The sequence below is a fragment of the Passer domesticus genome, chromosome 2, assembly GCF_036417665.1.
Source record: "Passer domesticus isolate bPasDom1 chromosome 2, bPasDom1.hap1, whole genome shotgun sequence".
Classification (NCBI taxonomy): domain Eukaryota; kingdom Metazoa; phylum Chordata; class Aves; order Passeriformes; family Passeridae; genus Passer; species Passer domesticus.
The window spans coordinates 39,966,295-39,987,036 of NC_087475.1; the positions used below are offsets into that span (position 1 = coordinate 39,966,295).

General features: G+C 39.1%; 1 protein-coding gene across 10 annotated transcripts in view; it reads right to left on the bottom strand.

Annotated features, from left to right (window-relative positions):
• PCCA (propionyl-CoA carboxylase subunit alpha) overlaps nt 1-20,742 on the bottom strand; it is a 269,372-nt gene that overhangs the window by 66,728 nt on the left and 181,902 nt on the right. For all 10 annotated transcript variants that reach the window (XM_064408352.1, XM_064408356.1, XM_064408351.1 and 7 more), the window contains one exon: nt 2,593-2,691. In XM_064408352.1, the coding sequence (XP_064264422.1) occupies nt 2,593-2,691 (99 nt within the window). The remainder of the gene's footprint in view (nt 1-2,592; nt 2,692-20,742) is intronic.

The following is a 20,742-nucleotide window of genomic DNA, read 5'->3' on the forward strand; positions in this document are numbered from 1 at the left end:
ATGCTGCAGCCACAGGACCTGCAGTATACCCCAGGGTTCTGGTCCCACTCTCATCTGGGGACCTGGCCAGGCACTCTGCAGCTCCCATCTGCTGCACACAGATGGGCTTCCTCACACAGGAAACAAAAGCAGGAGGAGGGGGGCTGCCACACATCCTTGCTGTGCCCTGGTATGCCCTAACAGACTGTACCACAGCATATACTTCTCAGGACTCAGGTCCCACACTCTAGAAAACGTCCTAGAAAATGTGGGTTTTAAACTCAAAGGCCCTTCATAACTCCGCAGCAGAATTGGTGTTCTGCTTTGCTCTAATTCGCATTAAGCCTTTAGCAGAGGAGTGAAAATACAAAAGCATGCTTAAAATAGTTATTTTTAAACATGCAACAGATATGCAAAAATTTGAATGTCTACACTATAATTACATAAATATATTTCAAACCAAAACATTTTTAAATTATTTATTCCCAATTTCTACGTTTAAGTGCTTTTCTAGATTGTGGCCAGACTGCAGGATTGAGCCAAAGGTGCATAAATCCAACCTTCAAAGGAATAAAACATTCACAAAGATTCTATTTGGTTGAGCAAATTTAGAAGAATAAAGCTAACTAAGAAGAAAAATTAGATTGGCTGAAAATTAATAAAGCACAGCTGGAATTATTCGATTCATCCATATTTGTTGCTTAAATGGCTCTAGGGCTAAGTTTTGCAGAAAGATACTTCAAAACTCAGGGGTCAATTGCTTTTGGAGACAAATTGACCTACAGGGATACACTTGTCTAATTTGGTTCTTGCAGTGGGGCAAGTCTACAGAAATATATAACCAAAAAACCAATTTTGATTCCAGTGAGAGACTATCAGAGGTCAAGTTTAAGGTTCCCATAAATTTACATATATACACTAAAAGATTAATAACTTCTCAAGCAACTGAGTTTCCTTGCTAAAAGCAAAGGCAGATAAAATCTGAGAAGGAAACAACATATATGTGCTTATTCCACATTCTGTTGGCTAGATACCATGCAGTCAGCTCATTGCACATTGCTCTGAATAGATCTGCAGTATTTCATAGGGTTTGGCCATACTCAGGGAGTGCAAGTAACACTACTGCTGGCTCAGCTCCTAGGAGAAACTTCCTCAGATCATATGATCATTAATTTTGAAACTAATTTTATGTGCACATTCAACTCTTATTAGCTAAATGGTGTTATTACTGTTAGTTATATATCCAGTCATATAGTAATATAGTTTGCAATGAGGTCTTGTGAACAGTTATCCATTCTAAACATAATGCTTCTCACCTAGGCAGGTTTTATAGATTCATGCATTGATATTTTTTCCTGTTCAAAATTAGTAATGTACTTTATAAAATGCCACCAAAATGGACCAGTATTAAAATAGTAAAAAAAGAAAAACACACCTAAAAATAAAATTTATTTTAGATAGACACACACCAAAAACACACCTAAAAATAAAAAGTTATTTTAGATATACACACTCCTTGAAGCTGGCATAAACCTCCCAAGAAATCTACAGAACTTAAGTCCAGAATTTACTTGGGAGCATAATGAAAATTTCACTCTCAGGCAATATTAACCTTGAAAGATACAATAACTTTTTATTTTTCAAGTTGCACTCTTTTAAATTCAATCAAAGCAAAAATAGTATTTTCCAGGTGGGTAATTTACCAGGGTAAAAATGAAAAACTAAATTCATGCATTTCATTGTAAATGATGAGAAATCTGACCATTGCATCACTGATAAATATATAGGAAATAGATACTGTTGTACGTAGAAAAATACTTTCAGTAAGTTTTGATTTGTTTTTCATTATTGCCAGGATCAATAGATATTTGTAAATAAATTATTTGTCAACAAATATGTAAATCCTGATTGAGCTTACATTTAGAAAAGTATTCTCTGGTGTGTGGAGTTGTTTTCAAAGACATAAGTATTCAGAAGAAAAGAAAATACAACCACTTTAAGCTTTTCAGTCCTCTTTTCTTAGAGCCACATAAATTTGGGATGTTTTCTACTTTTATCTTTACAAATCATGGAACTAATTGCATTTCTTATAAGTATATAAAAAAAAACAAAACATGTTACATGGGAGATTTGCTGACTTTCAAACTGCAAAGGCCCAGAAGTGTAACAATCACACAATGCAAATATGAGGGAGAGACTAATTTTACTGGAGGTACCCATGTGGGATTTGTTATGGGTTAGGTTAGGAGGGAGTTTGTTCGTTTTGCTTCAGTTGATCAGGTTTTTTTGTTGGTTGGTTGGTTTTTTGCAGTAAAGCATTTCTTATTTTTCACATGATTAAGAAACTCTGTCTCCTCACAAGCCACTAAATAAAGACAGCCTATAAACTGGGGTAAACTTCTGTCTAAATAAGGAACATCTCATTAAAAGCAAGACATTCAAAACTCTAGGTAAGTAACTTGGAGTGCATCCAGAACTTTAGTGGAGTGAATTTGTCTCAAAGTAGAAACATTCTGCTATTTGTACAACATCACATAATTTTTATGATGCAGCAGGTTTAGACCCCACGTTTCAGTATTATTTGCATGCCCAAAGAGGCCTTGGTGAGATTACCTGTATGGTCCTCTGAGTGCCATCAATGGTGACAGACAACAAGGGTGAAGCCAGGTTCCACTCGCTGGTCACATTTAGTTTCATCCCATCAACTTCCACCTGTTGTGACACCAAACAAGACTGTTACTATTGAAGACAGACAGAAAACTGATCTCAAGTTCATTACTGCATACAAAGCAGCAACCATTTTAAAACAGATGGCTCCCAAACAACCTGTCATGTTTACTGCTTCTGCCATAAAAGACAGGGTCCAACAACAGAGTCTTCCAGCTATCTCTGGGGAGAGGTGAAGGACCTGTGAACAGCTGCCTCTGAGCAGCAAGGTTTCAAGTGATTTCCAGCAAGTAACAAACAGCCATCCAACTTTTAAACCTATCTGGACATGCTACATTTACTGCAATTAGACAAGTAATGCATATAAATTCCAGTGACACCTTGCAACCCACACAACAGGGCTTGCATATAATATTCTCTCCAAGGACCAAGGAAGAACTTTTCCTATGCTTCTAATGAAGGGCTTTGCATTGTTATCTTAATTAATATAAGGCAGTAATTAATTCTTCAGCATTTTGCCTCAAAGTCTAGAAAAACTTTGCAAATTCTGACATGTTTTCTTTCAATATACAGCTGATCAGAGAAATACAATTTCTGACTTGAATGCCAATATGCTTATCTAGAAAGTGGGTTTTATTTTAAATCATGCCATATTCATTATGCAAAAATATTTCTAGGTGAAGAGCAAAAATTCTGGGTTCTGAAAAAGATCAGCATAGCTGTAATGACTTCTATCATTCTGTTGTATTATACTGTTTAAAAACACACCTCACACATTCAGCACTATAACATCCTCAGAGAAAGAGATGGTTATGAAAAAAATTATTACATATGGACTAATGTAATTGGTGATTAATATTTATGGCATATTTTGAACACTCATCATGCTATTGAAGGTAGGCAACTATTATTTACTATAAACAGAAGAAAAGTCATGGTTGGCCAATTTCCTTCCTCTCTCAAAATCTCCAAAGTATTTTCTAATCAGTAAAATTCAGACAATAGTGATAATGACACCACTATTGCATACATCTTCAATAAACTAGAAAAAAAGAATCAATGCATTTAGAATAAAAGCTGGGCACACCTTTTGCAAAATAAAACTTATAAAGCCTACTCTTTTAGGTCTCAGACTTATTATTTGATCTAATAATAAGAAGAAGCATCTTATATCCATAAGTGAGAAGTGCAGAGGAACAGTGTGTAATTTGATGAATTCATTTCAGTTAAGAAGAAAAAGTTCTGGCTTAAAAAATACTCTAATTTTATAGACTTTAGTTTAGAACACAAAGTTTACCTTAGTGATACAATCTATGCAGTTTCCATGGGCTTTGACTATAAATAAAGTTACATGTAAAGAACAAGAAGAAAAACAAGTCATTTATAATGGTTCACCAATAGGCCAGATTAGCTGGCATGCTTCAGGTACTTTACACTGCTCCAGTGATGCAAACCAGCCACAAACCTGGCTTGAGTTAAGTCGGACCTGCAGCTGGTTTGCATTTCCAGAGCACTGCAGAGCAGCTGGAACACTCTGGTGAACCCAGACCACTCTCAGCAAACGTGTATCAGCAAATACTTTTTTTATTGAGAACAGGAGAAACATCTCAAAAAGACTTTTCCAAATGGAGAAAAGCAAATCCAGTACTCTGTCTCAACCCTCTGTGATTACCAACTGAACTTTGGTAAGGCAATTATTTAAATTCTTTAAATGTCACTATTGCTAAAACCAGAGAAAGACTGTCTGCACTGGAGTCTGGGTCTGAAAACATCATTTACCATGTGCCTCCAGGGATAGAGGTGACACACCACCAAAGCAGACCAGGCTACTGGTCACCAAAAAATCCTCCAAGTATACACCATACTGCTTGCGGCAGTGCAGGATTTACATGCAGCCTTTAGAGAGAAAAATCTATAGCTGCTATCCACAGTTCTAGCAAAGGGTGTTCCAGGGGCAGGATGCGAGTCAATACCTCCACAACAAACTCAGTCTAATCATTAGCTCTTTTGTCACTGTACAGATGAGCAAAAGTGGAGTAAACCTCTTTGTCACAGTGGTAAATGACCTGTCCAAAATCCCTCCATTCTTTATTCCAGATTACATTAGTATCAAAACACTTCTGGTGGAAACCACCCCGAAAGGAGAGGGCGAGCAGATGCTAAATTTAAATAAACCGTGGCACTCCAGGCTGCTTATGTGAAATAGAGAAACCAGCAGATAATATATTGCCACTATTATGGTTTCTCTATTCAAAAAAGAACAGAGGGTGAGGGGAAGGGTTATATGAACTAATGCTTATCCCATAAACTGTAGCAGACATCTCACAGAATGGAGCTACGGGGTCTCAGCTGCCTTCACCTGCAACTCACCATGGTATGTGCAACTGAGGAAGATCACAGAAATCACAGAATATTACCAGTTGGAAGGGATCTGCAAGGATCAATGAGTTTAACTCTTAAATTAATGGTCTATACAGGGATAGACCCCACCACCTGTGCATTATTAGCACCATGTGTAACCAACTGATGATGCGAAGCCAAGAGAATCCCAAGGAAATCTGGCTACCTATGCTCTGATAGGTAGAATGACAAAGACAGAACATCAAGATGTCAGAGAAAATGAAACGGACTGATGATATTTACCATGTAGTGATCATGTTCCTTTTACCACAAATGAGAGAAAATACAGGGGTGGAGGGGAAGACAGGACACAGCGTGCCAAAAAGCAGATGGGGATTGAAATCAAACCAATACTTTATCTAATAGAGCAAACCTTCTTTCTGCAGCCAACAGCCTAGCAAGGCTAGCAGGTAGAAATAGGGGAAGAGAGAAGACCATAGACGAACCTGTCAGAAGTTTCCATCTGCCTTCATTCCTCCTCTAGCAATGGATATGATAACAGAACCTAATAAATACTGCAATAAACCCAGAACCTTTTTGCTTTAGGTTTGGAGGGTTGGGAGGCAGGGTTCAGGGTGTGAAGGGGAACATGGGGATTAACTAATGACATTATAGGGACTACTTCCCATCTTACTTTGTTTCTTTGCTCCTAAGAGAGCCAAAAACAAATCACCATTCAAAGGACGCTAACACTTGAATTGCAGCGAGAAGATCACAGTCAATTCACTCCTGCAGTGGGTCACACTGTGCTTTGCACCACACCCATATAGTGTAGCTTTATTCTTAACTACTCAGTTCCAAGTATACACATATGTGTCTGTGCATCTACAGTAACTATGTTTCCATGCTGCACTACACCCACATGACACAGTGGTGGTGAATGATTCCTTTTTTTAAAGGTTTGTTTGTCCCTATGTGAGGACACAAAAGATAAAAGCAGCCACAGTCCTTCACAATTATTTCCAATTCAAAAGCTACTGTAAACGAGGTCTCAGAAAGAAGAGTGACAAGTCCAAGACACAATGCTAGAAAAAGGTCAACAGCTTACCCCACTGTCACAACTTTCCAGACTTTGCTGGCATGCACCTGAACTACACAAGTAGCAGCCCCTTCACCTCTTGTGGAGTGAGTTCCTGATGTTCAGCATGATGTGTACCAGCTAACCAATAGTGCAAAGAGCTGCAAAGCATAATCTGCATTCAGTTTCCTTTAGAGAACATAATTTGGCATTCTGTGTGCATGTTAGGCAATTAAAGCAGGCAGCACAAGCCTGAGTGTTATAGCCCTGTTAATTTACTAATGCAAAGTCTCGCGTACATCTGGCACATGTCACTTCTTTTCTCCTGGAAATGAAGGTGGTTTTCCAGGAGACTAGAGGGCAGCTAAAGCATTTGTTTCCTGCCTGATCCTTCAAAACATTACGCCTGAAGTTCCTCATGCCAGCCCTGAGTCTGACTAACTTAAGTCTGCTGATTTAATCCCATGGTTTCAATTCTGCCTCCCAGCACGGTGTTTAACTCGAGAGTTCTGGCCCTAATGACTTGGCTATGCCACCCTTAGCCATAGCATTTACAGCCTTTAATTCTACCTCATGCTATAATGGAAGTGATGGCATTCTGTAATCAATCAGATCTAGAAAATGAAAAATCACCCTCTGCAGACCTGTCTTGTTGAAGTCTTTCTCTGATCAAGACAGCTGCCCATGAAGATGGACTTTTCAGGAAAACAGACATTATTCTTCACAGGATATACATGAATATTCACCACTATAGCCTCCACTCCCTTCAACTGTCATTAATCTAAGGGACATCCACTGGGCAGCAAGGGTTCTATAAAGTGAACCTTAAAATCATTCCTGCAAGGAAGGAACAATAACAGCAAGAATAACTCTTGTAAACATGAGGTAGCTTATATGTTTGAAGACTTTGTTCAAACCTACATAAACCCCTCCTCTTCTGTAGAAAAAGTAACTGTCTCAAGCAGAAGACTCCTTACCTCCATCACTCTAACCACACCGTCCGTGCAAAAACAGCAAGGAGATTCTTTACATTTTTATAAATCAGGTAAACGTTAGGTATTGCTTCTTGTGCAGAAGAGGGAGTGACTAGAGAACTGGTAGCAGTGTGGCAATAGAAGGTCCAGCAGAGGCAGCAGTATTCAGTAACAGTCTGCAGTGACCTCAGACTAAGCCAAACTGAGCTGGATAAAGCAGTTTTTGGTTCCCAGTTTTCACAAAATGCATGAAATTGTCATCTAATCTACTGTCCAGCCAACAGAGAAGCACATGGGAATGGTAAAGACAAGGGAAAACTGTCCTCTTTCAAAAGTTACCTTCTGCAGTCCCATGCAACCTCAAGAATGCGAGGAAAGTCTTTATGGGGCTGATGAGCCCAAGACTTCCTTTAAAAGCATGATGCATGAAACCCCAGGCATATTGTAAAATATTTTGCTAGTTTTTAATGTAAAAAAAAAAATTCACAGCAGAAGAGTTCAAACACTATCTTGCATCCATCTATTCTCATAGCAAATAACCATAACACACTTCCTTATAATGAAAATTACTAGCTTCCTGGAGTCTGTAAGAACATGTGGTAATTTGCAGAGTTGTCTTGGAAATTATTGGGTCTTCTTATACAACTTGCTCTAACTTCCCCACATTGCCTTTAAGAGCCTTGAACAAAATCAGAGTCGTATATGCCACATTAGGAAATAGCAGCAGCCAAATAGTGCTTCACATGTTGTCATTCATAAATGCAAATGAATTATGCATAAATGCAAAGAAACCCAGTATGATTTCCTGTGTGGGCAGTTCTTATTAAGCTTCTTGTATATGCTTTATCTGCTGTTCTTTGGACTGTATTTGATAGTGACCCAGGGTCCGCTTACTCCCAAAGCGTTTGACATTTTTCAGGACCGTGTCCTGGAAGAAGTGACAGTATACTCTCATCCAGTTTACAGATGGCACAAAACTGGGTGAAACACTCGAGAGCAGGGCTGCCATCAGGGGGCCCTAGGCAGGCAAGAGGAGGGGGCTAATGAAAACTTCATGAAAGTCAAGACTAATTTTTAAGTCCAACATGTGAGAAGGATGAACCTATCACAAAGATACATTGTAACCTGACTGGCTAGGGAGCAGCTCTGTGGAGAAGGACTTGGAGGTGTGGGCAGACATGCCAGCACAATGTGACTGAGTCAGCAGCATGCCCTGGCACCAAAAGTTGCTGCCAGTGCCCTGTGCTGTTAACAGAGGTGTAGTCTGCAGATAGAGGAAGGTCATTAGATCCTGCTACTCAAAACTCAGACCACATCAAACAGTGTGCCTACAAGACAGACATTGACTTTGCTCAGTTTTACAAAGTTCCCATTAGCCCATTCCTCTTGCTTGCCCAGGTCCCACTGGGTGGCAGCATTGCCCTTGACTGCATTGAGCATTTTCTGCAATTCTGTCCTCTGTAGATCTAGGGACTGTGCAGTCCCACTGCTGCCTCCAGGTACTGATTCAGTTGTTGAACATGACTGGTCACAATACAGACCCTTGCAGTCCCTTGGTGACCTCCGAGCAGAGTACGACCCATTAGCCATGGCCCACTGAGTCTGACCACTCAAATGGCCTTTTATGTTGTTGGCTGAGATCATGCAAAAAGAGTTGTTAAAGTCAAGGTAAATGACATTCACTGCTCTCCTCTAGACCACAAATCCTGTCAATTTATCATAGAAGTCTGTGAGATTGATGTCACTTCAGGTGGGATCTCACCAGAGTGGAGTAGACAGCATCACCTTCCTCACCTGCTGGCCATGCTGCTTTTGATGCAGCCCAAATACTACTGGCTCCCATGAAGCCTCTCATCCAGCAGCACCCCCAAATCCTTCTCAGCATGGCTGCTTTCAATCCATTTATCCCCCAGCCTGTAGTGATACCTGAAGTTGTCCCAACAGAAGTGGAGCACCTTGCAAAACAAAGAATACACTGACATCCACTAGCCTGGTGTCCAGGATCTATGCCCTGCTAATCTTTTTTTTTTTTTTTTTCATTCAGGATCCTAAACACAGACACTTATTTCATAGCTATCACAACCAAGACTATTTTTGGTATAACCTCTTCAACCAGCTCTTCCTTGGAAGTGAGTTGCAGATCTGGGTGTGTCAACACCAGTTCATCCATCCAGTACCAGTATGAAATAGTTACCCCCAAACACCATTCAGAAATCTTCCACTATTCATTCCATATGTTGCCCTTCCAGAAGATATAGGGGTCCCCATGACCAGCACATCCTGTAACAGGGATTTCCTTCAGTTGTTTAGAGAAATCTTAGTCTACTTCCTCATCTGGATCAGGGGACAGTACTATGCTATTTTATTTTTTTTTCAATTGATCAATCCAGTGACCTTCACCTGCTCAAGTGACTTCCTAGTCTGGACACTTAGCTTTCAGTTTCTCTGTAGGCACAGAATGATTTGCTGTCCCAAAAACCATGGCAAATTTCTAAATAGACAACTTTCTCTTTTCTCTAGTTAAGGATCTTTCTGGCCTCCAAGCACTCACAGTCATATCTCTGCTTCTTAAGCTCTGTCCAGTCATATGTGCACACACTGTGCCTGCTGCTGCCAGTCCTGGTGCTAGATGTGTCCTGGAGACACTGACAGGACTGACATCCATACCAACAACACATGCCTGCCCTTTTGTCTCCATCACCATCCTGGCCTGCATGTACACTGCCACCAAAACCCCACCTTTACATGCACAGGTCATTCAGGCAGGGAAATCCATATTGAGAGCACTTTCAAGATGACTGCTCTCAACTCAGTGAAAGGGAACTTAATGATTCAAGAGTCACTTGGGAAACCATCCTTATCATCCAAGGGTCCAGAAAGGCTGGACATACTTTTAAGATGGAAATCTTAAAGGTGTGGGAGCAGGCCATTGCTATGTACTGAAAGACAAGCTGGCAGGGAAGAAGATCAGCCTGGCTGAACAGGAAGCTTTTGCTGGAACTCAGGGGAAAAAATGAGAGTTTATGACCTTTGGAAGAAGGGGCAGCAAACTCAGGAAGAGTACAAGAATCATGTAGAGAGAAAATTAGAAAGGCGAAAGCTCAGCTAGAACTCAATCTGGCAACTGCTGTGAAATATAATAAAAAGTGTTTTTATAAATACATTAACAACAAAAAGGAAGGCCAAGGAAAATCTCCATCCTTTATTGGATGCTGAGGGGAACATTGTAACCAAGGCTGGGGAAAAGGCTGAGGTACTTAATACCTTCTTTGCCTCAGTGTTTAACAGAAGGACTGGTTTTCCTCAGGACAACCAGCCCTTGAGCTGGTAGCCAGGGACAGGGAGCGGAGCAGAGCAGAGCCCCTGCAGTCCAGGAGGAAGCAGTTTGTGACCTGCTGTGCCACTGAGACTCTCACAGCTCCGTGGGGCTGACAGGATCCATCCGAGGGTACTGAGGGAGCTGCTGGCATAGCTCACCAAGCCTCTCTCAACCACTGATCACCAGTCCTGGTCAACTGAGGCTGCCCCAGGTGACTGGGGGCTGGCCAATGTGATGTCTGGATAAAAAAAAAAATGTCAGAAGGAGGATCTGGGGAACTACAGACCTGTCAACCTGACCTTGATGCTGGAGGAGGTTATGGAACAGATTGTCTTAAGTGCAGTCACACAGTATGGACAGGACAACCCGGGGTCAGGCCCAGCCAGCATGGGTTGAGCAAAGGCAGGTCCTGCTTCACCAACCCGCTCTCCTTTTATGACCAGGTGACCCACCTAGTGGATGAGGGAAAGGCTGTAGACACTGCCTACCTGGACTACAGTAAAGCCTTTGGTACTGTCTCCCACAGCATCTTCCTGGAAAGTCTGGCTTTGTGCTATGGTTTAACTGACATGGTATGCTCCATTAAAGGTTGGACCCATTGATCCTGGAGATATTTTTAACGTTAATGAGTCTATGATTTTATAGAATTTTTCCTCCTTCTTAAAATGCTACACGATGAAATTTGGTAGATGGACACTTCCTATTAGCACACTTAAATGTCTTAGAAATTTTCCTTATTACAAATACCAACGGTCTGAAAACTTGCAATATTAGTTGCCAAAAAAAGTGCATGAAGGAGCATATAGGACAGAAAGAGACCCTGTGGACAACAGTGTGGTATATAGACAAACGTATAAAGGTGTCATAAAAAGAAGTTCCTTTAAGCCTAAAACTGTAAAAATTGAATTCACTGATGCTCATATGACAGCAACTTCTTTGATTCAAATTAACCAGCTGTTTTATCTTGTATTTTCAGTTATTGACAATATATTCACATCAGATTAGCAGACTGACCTTTTTTCTTTTCTTCAAGTGACTGTAAGGTTAGCCTTTTGGACTTTTGAAGTGGTTGGCCAGATGCTTTCAAAAGGAAGTTAAAGTATGTGAGTTTCAATCTCATTAAAAAGGCCTTTTTTTAAAACAAACTTTCCTTTTGTTCATATCAGCACTTACTTTTTTAAAAGACCCCAAGAGAGAGTTCCAGTCTATAGATCACTTGTCCTGAAGAAAGCTCTGTTAACTATTTATAGATCATGTCCTTTTGTACCGAACTAGATCAAGCAATTTATTCAGTGCATGACTGCAGGAGAGAAATTCATTTGCTCTAAGTGTCATCAAGGCAGCCTTTTACCTGCTATGAACAAGACCAGATGAGCTGAATTGCTGGGCTTTTACTTCAAATGCACATTTTGACATTGTGTGGGGTGCCATCATAACTTTCAAGTTTTCAAAGTATTAAGCACATTCACAGAATGGGCAGTCCTCAATTACAAGAGCAGCAAATAGCACATAACCACTAGAATAAATCAAACACATGTGCACACATTGAAATTATCTCTCTTTTCTTTAAAGTAGCACTTATAGATGCAAATTACCATTAGCTGCTTTGGTAGATCTCACTTTAGAAATGGGAGCATGCCAGCATAGAGACCAAGGAAAAGAGCACACAACAGGCATCAGCTCCTCAGCTTAACAACAACAGAATCAAAACAAAAGGAGAGGGAGAAGTGATGGCCTTCATCACCTCTAATCAGCAAGGGCTTTCTTCAAGCATTCACCAGGGAAGTGATCCTCTCTGCAAAACCTAGTAGAGGCTGCAAGCAACAAAAACACTTCACTGCAGCAAATGCTTTGTTTTACTCCTTCAGTTTTCCTTGCGGAGTCTATTAAAATGACATCTCACTCTTGTAACCTGCCCGAGCCTACTAAGGCTACAAAAAGGAGTGGGGGGCAGAAGTTAAAAATACATCAAGAAAATAAAACAACAATTAAAAGTAATTGATATCTGTGGGCAACAGCCTCAGACACAAAAAGTACAGCTGGTTTGAGGAATATGGATGTCTATTGTTATTGGATCAGTGTGGAAAAGAAGAAAAAGCATGACTTGCTTTCTTTTCACTTTGCTCTACAGAGACAAATGCCCTGGCTCTGCCCAGCTAAATACAATCCAACCTGGCTACAGATATTGCTCCTAGGTGGCTGGAAAATCGTGCAGGTGGTTCAAACAGTGTTGCTATTGTGTGCATACTGGGCACTTTGAAATCTGCATTGCACTCAGCTTTCCTTGTTTGATAGGATAATCTGTTGAGGATATTCTTATTTTCTGTCTTGAAAGGGGTTTAGCATAGGGACCAATGACAGGATCTGAGTGAGTAGGAGCATTATGCTGGGAGCTAAAAACACATCGATTAACAGATTGTGATAAGGTAGACAGAACTGGTTTTAGTAGCTATTGAGTAATGATTCATGTCTATATACTGAAATCACTAAGCAAGCCTCATTCCAAAATGACTTTGAGCTGCCAAGTTTCCATTCTTTCACTTCAGAGGCACACACAGATCCCCAACCCCTATCCCACTTGACAGTATAAATTCTCAAAGAGTAGAATGACATTATCATACCAAAGTGCCACTAAAAAACATGACTGACTAAAATTCATACTACCCTTTTAGAAAAACCACATTTTGGAATACATTTCTTTCTTTTTAAGTATTCAACTAATACATATATTCATTTAGTGAATATTCATTTGATTCAGTGAAAGCTAAGTAATAAGGATATGCAAGCTAAGACAGATCTTACTTTTTTTTTAAAATAGACTGTATCACCAGAAGCTGGATCTCAAGCTTAGAGTCAAGAATTAATGAATTACTGCACTGATTACCAATGTGCTGCTGACAAGTCAAGTGTAAGTCTCAAGTCTCTAATATTTGCTTTCATAATTAGGAGAGGGGTGGGAATTACTACTGGCCAGTGAGGAACTCCCAGTACTACCACCCAGATATCAAAAACTGGTTCCTACTGGTCTTTTTTCTATCTTCTTTCTAAAGGGACCATTATGCATTAGGTAGACTTCCAAGTCTGATCTAAACAAAACATACCACAGCAATCTGAAGAGCATTTGTAATCATGAGGATTATATCCATCAGCTGAGAAGCGTTTTATTTCACACACCATTTACAACTTGATACAGAGATCCAACAAAACCAGCAGGCACCAAAACAGCTAATGAGAAAGAAAAGCATCACTTTATCATATTTGGAAGTTGTGTTCCACCTCAGCCTAGTTACGTAGGGTGGATGCTCAGACTGGACACAGTCTGCCACTGATTTAAATTACTTTTTCCATTGTACTACCATGGCAGCAAGTCCATATTCTCTTTGAATTAGTAAACAGCTAGAATAAGCAACAGTTAAAAAAACCCCCAAAATAAAAAGTGTCTTTGATTTGACATTCTGTAGTGACAAGAAGAAAGTACAGTGGGCAACTGAGTATGGATTTCATCCAGCAGTTCCAACCTGCTGCTCTCAGCTGTCACAACAGGGTATAGGTCAAGACCAGTCCTTTGAATATACCCAGTCCAAGGTTATCCACCACTTCAACTAAAAGCTTCACATGCAAAATATTTGCTATTGAGTATCTTCCCAAACTGCCCCAGATGGTTCAGAACAATAAGCGTATCATAGAATCAAACCTGATTCTTTCAAAAGCCAAATCTCTTTTGATCTCATCTGCAATGTCCTTTGATCAAATAGCCAAAGAGATCACTTCTGTGTGCTCTACCAAGCATTTGGATTAAGGTAAACAATAAAATTGTAACAGCTAGACTAGCTCTAATGTTTCTTAAGTATAAGAAAGTGTTTATAGGACATCTTTTCTTTGAGCCAGAAGATATAAGTGGACTTCATTTTAGAAATAAAAGTAAGCATTCAGGAAGAAGAGTCTAGATGCAATGAAAATACCTATAAATCTATTCCCATTGTTTCCCATTAAGCCCACTTTCGAGGCTTCATGACTTTAAAACCAAAGTAAGTGGTTTTATCTGATAAGTTTTCAGAAGTTGGTGAGAAGTAATAGCATCATGAATCCTTACCAAATCCATTCCATCATTTCCTGCTCCCCAATCACACACTTGAATCATCTCTGTCAGGCATATTTGACCAATACCAAGACAAAAATACTCATTTTTATCAAAACACACCAGCCATCTTGCAGGGAAAACTGTAAAGAATTAGTTGTAACAGTAAGTAAGAATATCCCCTCTTTAGAAACCCCTCCTCTAGCTTTAAAATAAATGCAGAATAGGGAATAAGAATGTCACCACTCCAGATGTGTCAGTGATAAATAGGAAAGGGAAGAACACAGGCCAGTGCACAGGGGATAGGGATGCAAAGCTGACACAGCAGGTAAAAGATGAGATATCACAAGAGTCATAAGCCACTTACACAAAAGAGGAAATGCAAAAAAGTTTTAAAGTGTTTCCATATGCAGAACAAATCAAGTCATGTAGCAATGTAAAAAAGATGTTTGCATCTAATGCTATTTACCTTAGAAGTTAATGGGATTGCATTGTTTATGTTAACAAACTGATTACCATGAATTCACTCAAAAGGCATAAAAGTAATGTGTGTGAATAGATACCTTTTCAAATTCAGTATTTCCTCATGGTTCCAGCTACTTACATTTAAATAGGCAACAGTGGCTTGCCACTGACTTTTACTGGAGTAAATTCAAATCTACCATGCTAACAAAACCAGTTAAATAAGAAACAATATTTTCTTTTTAAAAGCCATATAAATTAAATTTGAGTTCTTTTTTATGTTTTAGGTTGAGCAACTTTAATTACATTTTTAGTACATAAAAGTTGATATGGAAACTGTTCCACAAGTTGTTTGGAACATTCAGTTTTCCGATCTACGTAAATGTAGGGGAAAAAGTGAAGTGCACACCCTGAAATAATTTGGCATTAGAGACAGATTACCTACATCCTTTAGCATTAAACAAAGACAATTTCCTTAACAGAGAAACCTCATGAAGTGATTATGATACTGCAGCTACAAAATTGCAGTCAGCACCTGCTAAACAACCTCTTTATTTTAATCCCTTATAAATATTCAGACTTTGGACAAATCAAAAATACACATCTTTTAAACAGCTGTCAAAAAGAACAGAGCAAGTTTTACACTGTACAAAATAAAACACTCAATCACCACATATTAGGCTGCATATTTACTACAACACTGATATTACGGAGATATGATTTAGATATCAATTAGATGTCAGATTGGAAGAAAATGCTCAGAAAATACCCAACAATCATGACTGCTTCTCAGGCAGCAACAGAAGGGGCATCCTGATACTACAGTTGCCTTTGCTGGTTTAAATACCATGGGAAATGTATAGATCTCTTCTTTTTTAGGTTTTATCACAAAAGACTTATCTTTCATAGAATTGTACTATGGTCCTATCTCTAAAACCATTTTGGGACCTTTCAGAAACTCCATTAATATTTCTTAAACTGATTTTCTATCAACTTTTTCTAAAAACTTAGAAGAAAAGACAGAATCTTTCATTCTAGCAGCCATCATTTCATATCCTCCAGTGTAGCTGTAAAATATCAATGAGATGAGAAAATGTGGGAGGTTTATTGATGGATCATGACACTTTTATATTTAAAATCCTAGAAGTCACAACACTTTCCCACTTTCTCCCAGCACTTTCATATGAGGGCCCAATTCTTAAGCCCAGTAGATCTGTCTGGGCTCTAACACACATTGCAGAAATCATCCTGGGTAAGAGATGGGGACCCTCAGACACTCGTATAGACTCCACTATCCCAGTCATTTCAAGTGGTCCTTGCACGAAAGCACAGAGATGCTCCATTCAAGGATGAAAGAATCAAGAAAATCGCCATAAGAGGAATTCCAATACTAAACTTTGCCAGGGGCATCCGTGCTTTTTTAAGGGGATAAGTCAGTCCAAATCACACACCTCATACTACATAAGGAAAGTATATCCATACAGTGTAGAAGCAATTGCAGTTCACCTCCAATGACAGGATATGGGGGAGCAATCAGCTGATCTCAATTTATTTCAAGAAATGTGAAACTCATTCTCACTAAGAAACAAGATTTAACTTCGACATTATAACAGCAAATAGCTGGAAGCATCAGAGAGACTGACCAGACCACATTTAAAGATTTTCTCCATACAAGTTTTATGTCTTCAGAAGGCTGCACCTAAAATCCAGAGAATCAATGTAGCTGGAAATTGAAAATTTAGGAAATGGTCAATGAAATAAATCAAAAAGACCTTCCTAATATTTCTTAATAGCTTGAAAGGTTATATGCAAGTATATCAGCAGGAAATATAATACAGTGCAAACAGTAGGCAAAACAAAAAAGTTAAGAAGAAAACAAAAAGTGTTTAAAAGCTGAACAACATTTTAAAAAAAATTCCAAAAGCAAGTTGCAAACTTTGGGGAAAATTCTCAGTAGCATTAAAAGAAAACACTGGCAAATAAAAAATTAATTTTGGATTCAACAAAGTAACTACTTTATAACAAGGTCAAAAAGGCAAGGGACACAATTTCAGAGCAGGGAAATAATAGTCTCTGTCTATACAGAGGCCCTACTGAGAAAATCATCTTAACAAAGCCAACTTCACACATGAGAAAAATCAAACAGATAATAAATGGTAGGGAGAGGGCTATAAAGAGCTTGGTACTGTTGTGTGTCTATAATTCAAGGCCTCATTATTCAAAAGGTGGTGAGGAATCAAGAAGAGTAGAGACAGAACAACAAGGACTGAAGTGAGCTTGAATACACTGCTATGAAAAACAGCAAAATGTTGAAAGAGACAGCCTCCAAATTATAAGTGACAGATCTACATAATATCACAACATCACACTTGCTTCCCTCCGGCACTCCTATGTCCAATGCTTTGACTTATAGATGAACTTTGGCAAACAAAGGACAGTCAGGAATAACAAGTTCCAAAATCTCCTACAGGTGTAATCATCTCAGCTCTTGACTGATGTGAGTAGTATGGCAGAATTATGGGGAAAAATTAGGATTCTCCAGAAAGAATCTTTTAAGCCAATGAACAAACACATTTCCCTCAAAAACAAATGCCTGCTCCACCCCTTACTCAGGGCTTCCCTCCTAGTTGTGGGAAAAAGAAAGAAGGTAGCACTGTCCCTTTGGATTTTTCTCTGTGGTCTTTCTTGAGCACAAGGACACTGATAGGTTACAGAACTACTGCTGCTCTATGAAAGAATGGGATAACCACGAGATCTGAGAGCCAGGGATCTGGCTGCTTTACCTTCTGCATGGAATGGGATACAGCAGAGGACACAGGGAACACAGTAACACACCAGGTCCTCTCAAAGTACTCTTCATAACAGAATCGTACATCAGCCTAATGCACAGTTTTGGAAAACAGGCTTTCCTTACTACAAGGACATTATTAACGGCATTTAGCGCGCTTACAAACAGACAAGATTTTGCCCTAATAAGAATTTCAGTTTATCCTGTATTCTAGGAACTTTCAGAGTTAAGTTGCAGACCCAAGTAATGAACTGTGTCTGTAAGCACTCCTTTAAGCAGAGCCAGTTAACCTAGCATTGTGTATACAGAGTCAGCAGATGTGAATGGAAGGTTTGCTTGACTTCAAATATTTTAAATAAAATTGTTATCTGGAGCTAAACAACATTGAATGATGCCAGCACAGTATTTTAATTTTCTAAAAAATCCAATAAGCTGGTGTGAATGCCACAGACAGAACAACACTCAATACTATTAGAAGTATTAGAAATCTACTCCTTGGAAATGAATCATAGGCACAATTCATGAACAAGCTCTAGTTTTCATCAGGCCATTAAATACACATCAATTTCAACTTGCCACCACTTGCACCTCCCATACCAATTATTCCCAATTTATTTTCATCTGTTCCATAAAAAATGATTGCTTCTGCTTTACCTAATCCTCCACTTACATCAACCCTATTGTTCGTTTCCTTCCCTTTCATCTTCTCCACATTAATTCCCCACATTGCTTTTGATCTAGCTTTTTGTTTCCTTTTTTCCCCTACAGATTCTTCCTGATGAAGAATTTACAGCCCTAATGTTCATCTGACATGTATGGTGATATTTTATTGATTCCCTACACTGTCTATTAGTTCTGTATAATAAATAGCATTACACAAGATGGGTTGCCTTCACCTATATCTTGGATTTAAAAAATCAATTTAACCAAACTTGAGAAATGCCCCATTTTATCAGTAAATATTCATATTTAATCGTAATTGGAGCAGCATATGCAAGGAGCAGCCAGAAAAAACAAACATTTCCTCCTCACAATCCAAAGAGATACTCTTTGCCATAGTGGCAAGCCAAGTAAATAGAATAATTGCGATTTTCACTGCTACTAAATAAGAAATAGCAAAACCTCTCCAGGAACTGTGCTGCATGGCTGTAATAAATGCCCACAGAAACAAGCTAACCTACATTATTCATTCCCCTACAGAAAGGATGGTCTTTTTAGAACTGGAAAAACTTCAAGAAGTGGAACAGCTGATTTTAGCTGATATGAACCATAAGTTATATTTTAAATAGATGTTATATTCAATTTTTAAGGGGAAAAAAATGGCATTTAGTTGAGGCAACTCTTAAAGAACAAGTGTTTCATTTTTATAGATTTATAGCAATACCCAAGTATATAAACCACTCAAAAATTATCTTACTTAGCACACTATACTTATTGCAAGACCACAAAACCTTTGCTTAATTTTGTGTTTACTCAGTTGTGTCAAAACCAGTCACTGGGCAAAAATCTCTGAGCAGTCCCAGATGTAGAAGCCAGGCCAAGGCTCCCTTTCTTCCAGCCTCGCAGCCCCATGGCCATCCTGTAACACGTTCCTCCTCAGGCATTCGGACTCTAGCCTCAAGAATCTGGTATTCCTCACTGCATCAGTAAAGCTTCAACAAAAGGGGAGGCTTTAATCATCTCCCATTCCACAAAACTGGCAGATAGGCGAGTGGCTGCTGGCTCTCATGCTGAACTCAATGGTGGTAGTGCTTGTTGGTCTAAAGGAGGCTTGTACAGGAGCAGTCAAGCCATTGTTTGTCTGCAGCAATAGGTGGGAGAGGGAGTCCAGCACTTCAGTGCAGGCATGATACTGGAAACTCAGATATATTGAAGGTTAATCCTGGATTTTGATGAAGACCCCCCCAGGAATGAAAGATCAACATACCATCTGCATATAAGAGAGATGTATGATGAGCTTGTGGTTTTGGAACAACTGATTTCTTCTACACTGGTTCTTTGGTTTGCACAGTAAATAATTTGTCGTGTTCCTCATAACATGGTCAGTCAAGATTACAGCAATACTGGACAAATTTAGAGAACTAAGCCACATCAATCCTCCTTCTACTCCAACTACTGGCTAGGGACAGTCTAACACTCCTTCCTTAAGGAAAACTGAAGAATACTTCTAAAAGGGAAAAATATCCAATACATAGGTCTCCTTCATTCTCTTTTACTTGCAAGGGTTATTTTCATGAAAACAGAGCCTCTGACCTTAGCCATACACATCACCTCTCCCCATAAAATGAACACTTCATGTCTGCCTGATGAGGACTTGGCAATGGCACCATCTGTTAAGATAAAAGTGGCCACAGCTTGATTGTTGCTTAACTCTGGTTCAGTGTTTTGCAGGCATCCTAACAGGAAAGCTTTGGTGAAGGACTGGAGAAATAGTAACTTAAATGGGTAAACCTAAGCAATGGCTGTTGTCCTTCTAGTCAATAGATGATAGACTGTACAACTTAATCAGTAAGCTCAGGGATACTCAGGAAAAAATAACAGTAAAAGTCCTTCAGCACAGACAACTGAGGTTGATAAAAAAGCCTATTTTTCTGCTCTTAAAATGATACAGGAAGCAAAACTTGTCTACCTATCTATACCAATTTTCAAAGCAATCATACTCATGATGGCCAGCTATGAAGTCTGACACACACAGACACCTCTGACAGTTCACAGCTGAAGTGTCTAGGAAAGGTCAAAATACCTAGAACAAACAACAAGATCAGCTGTCAAAGCCCTAAATGCATAATGAAATGCTAAAATTCTAACACTGAATTTTTATAACTACATAAAGATGACACAATAAGAAAACCAGGTATATTTTATGTATTTATTTTCTCAACAGTCTCAAAAAAATTTTGGTGCATTTCTGAATAATCGTTCTAGGAAAACTGAATTGAGGCAAGTTCATTCTGCAACAACATACTCCATGAGCTGGAGCACCCATCATTTGGGTTTACTGCTAACTCTTGCTCCTTAGAATGAATGATCTCTACATTTTCTACAAAAATAGCTTAA